The following is a 1,673-nucleotide window of genomic DNA, read 5'->3' as shown; positions in this document are numbered from 1 at the left end:
GCGCTAAAATTATTATTTATATCTATACTTGAGAAAGATACTTGTTATATAAAAAGGATATAAATATAGTTATAAATATATTTTTATACAAAAGCATTATTTTTTGTAGAAGAGAGTGATGCAGATGTGGAAGATAATTTAGAAGTAGAAGGTATTCTTCCAGTAACTGACAGCTCTGTTACGTCAAAGGAAAGTCCTACTAGTCCTACTCCTACTTTAACAAATGGTAAAATTATAGAAGATATTCAAGTACCAACATCGAACCTTAATTTAATGGAGTCTGTTAATCATAATGAACAAGAAGAAACTACTTGGAATCAACGGTATTATTAATACTTATTAACGTTTAAATATGCATTTTTCGTATTTGAATGATTATAATAATGATTTTTTGCGTTGCAACAATAGTAAGAAATAATATTTTTTCATCATATTGTATAGTGTGTCCGTAAAGTTATGGTGCAGTTTCAGACTGATAAAGCAGGTGCCAAATGAAAGAGCAACTCAAAGTTTTCAATTATGTGTTTATTGAAGTTTGATGTGGACACTCTTAGTGACTTTATAAACATCTGTAGGGGAGATTCCAATTTCTGCCATATACAATGATGGAGGTGAGGAATGACAGATGAGATAGCTTCTCCGAATTGCTGCTTCAAGTGGTTAATGTTTTTAATAGGTACACTATACAAGTTTTGCTTGACATATTTCTACAAGTAAAAAGTCCGGAAGTGTGAGGTCTTAAGAGTGTGGTGGTTATAACTACCATCCACCCCTTTTGATCCATCTCCACGGAAACGTTTCATTTAGGAATTTCATTAAGAATGTCAGTAAAATGACGGGAGTATCATTTTGTTAGGAGATAACATTAATGTTGACAATTTGATGTATTGCAAGGTGTACTAACATGTTATGGTAGTTATGCCATGTTTATAGTAGGCTCTGTGAAATAAGGGATAATCACTTGATCTTATTTTATGCAAAGGCAAAAAAGTAAACACTCAGAGTAAAATGTTTCGAAGTTGCTTTTTCATTTGATACCAGTTTCGTCTTTCTATTGTTTCGTTCCAGTGCTACGACTCTTTCAAACTGCGCAATAACCATAAGGACACACTATATTATAACATTATGATTGATTTGAAAGTATCATTATAAACACACAGCTAAACATTCTGTTAAGTATAGTACGTTATCCGTCCTCACCTTGCAATCGCGGAGTTTAAATGATTTATAGATTTAGACTTATAAAATATAAATTACGAATAAATATATATATATATGATATATGAATATATGATATGTGTGATATGTATATATAGAGATTTTTTTCTTTTCTAATAATAATAGGAAAATAAGGAGAAAAGAAGAAGAGTGTTTAAATGACGTTAGTAATGGAATTGACAATATCACTTCTGGAATTTCAAAAATAGGCATTGATGGTAGCCTTCAACAATCACCTACTAGATATCCAATGAAAGAAGGAGAATGTTCAATACGATCGTGTTTGAATCAGTTTACAGCTTTAGAATTGATGAGTGGTAGCAACAAAGTTAGTTGTGAAGCTTGTACTGCCAGAGAAAAGAAGGTATATACAGAATGGGCCATATAAAGTATTACAAATTGTTTTCTTCTAAATTGCAATATAGACTTTTATTTGTTTTATATTAAATGGGACT

At 30.8% G+C, this 1,673-nt stretch overlaps 1 protein-coding gene across 1 annotated transcript in view; it reads left to right on the top strand.

The window, feature by feature from the left end:
* The window catches only part of LOC108572240 (ubiquitin carboxyl-terminal hydrolase 45), a 6,540-nt gene that overhangs the window by 3,657 nt on the left and 1,210 nt on the right, over positions 1–1,673 (top strand). The window contains exons 9-10 of the mRNA XM_017934439.1: positions 110–323; positions 1,351–1,582. Of these exons, the coding sequence (XP_017789928.1) occupies positions 110–323; positions 1,351–1,582 (446 nt within the window). The remainder of the gene's footprint in view (positions 1–109; positions 324–1,350; positions 1,583–1,673) is intronic.

Source organism: Habropoda laboriosa, unplaced genomic scaffold (genome assembly GCF_001263275.1).
Source record: "Habropoda laboriosa isolate 0110345459 unplaced genomic scaffold, ASM126327v1 scaffold65, whole genome shotgun sequence".
NCBI classification, from domain to species: domain Eukaryota; kingdom Metazoa; phylum Arthropoda; class Insecta; order Hymenoptera; family Apidae; genus Habropoda; species Habropoda laboriosa.
Note: the sequence above shows the minus strand (reverse complement) of the source record. Positions and strands in the feature narration are given on the sequence as shown.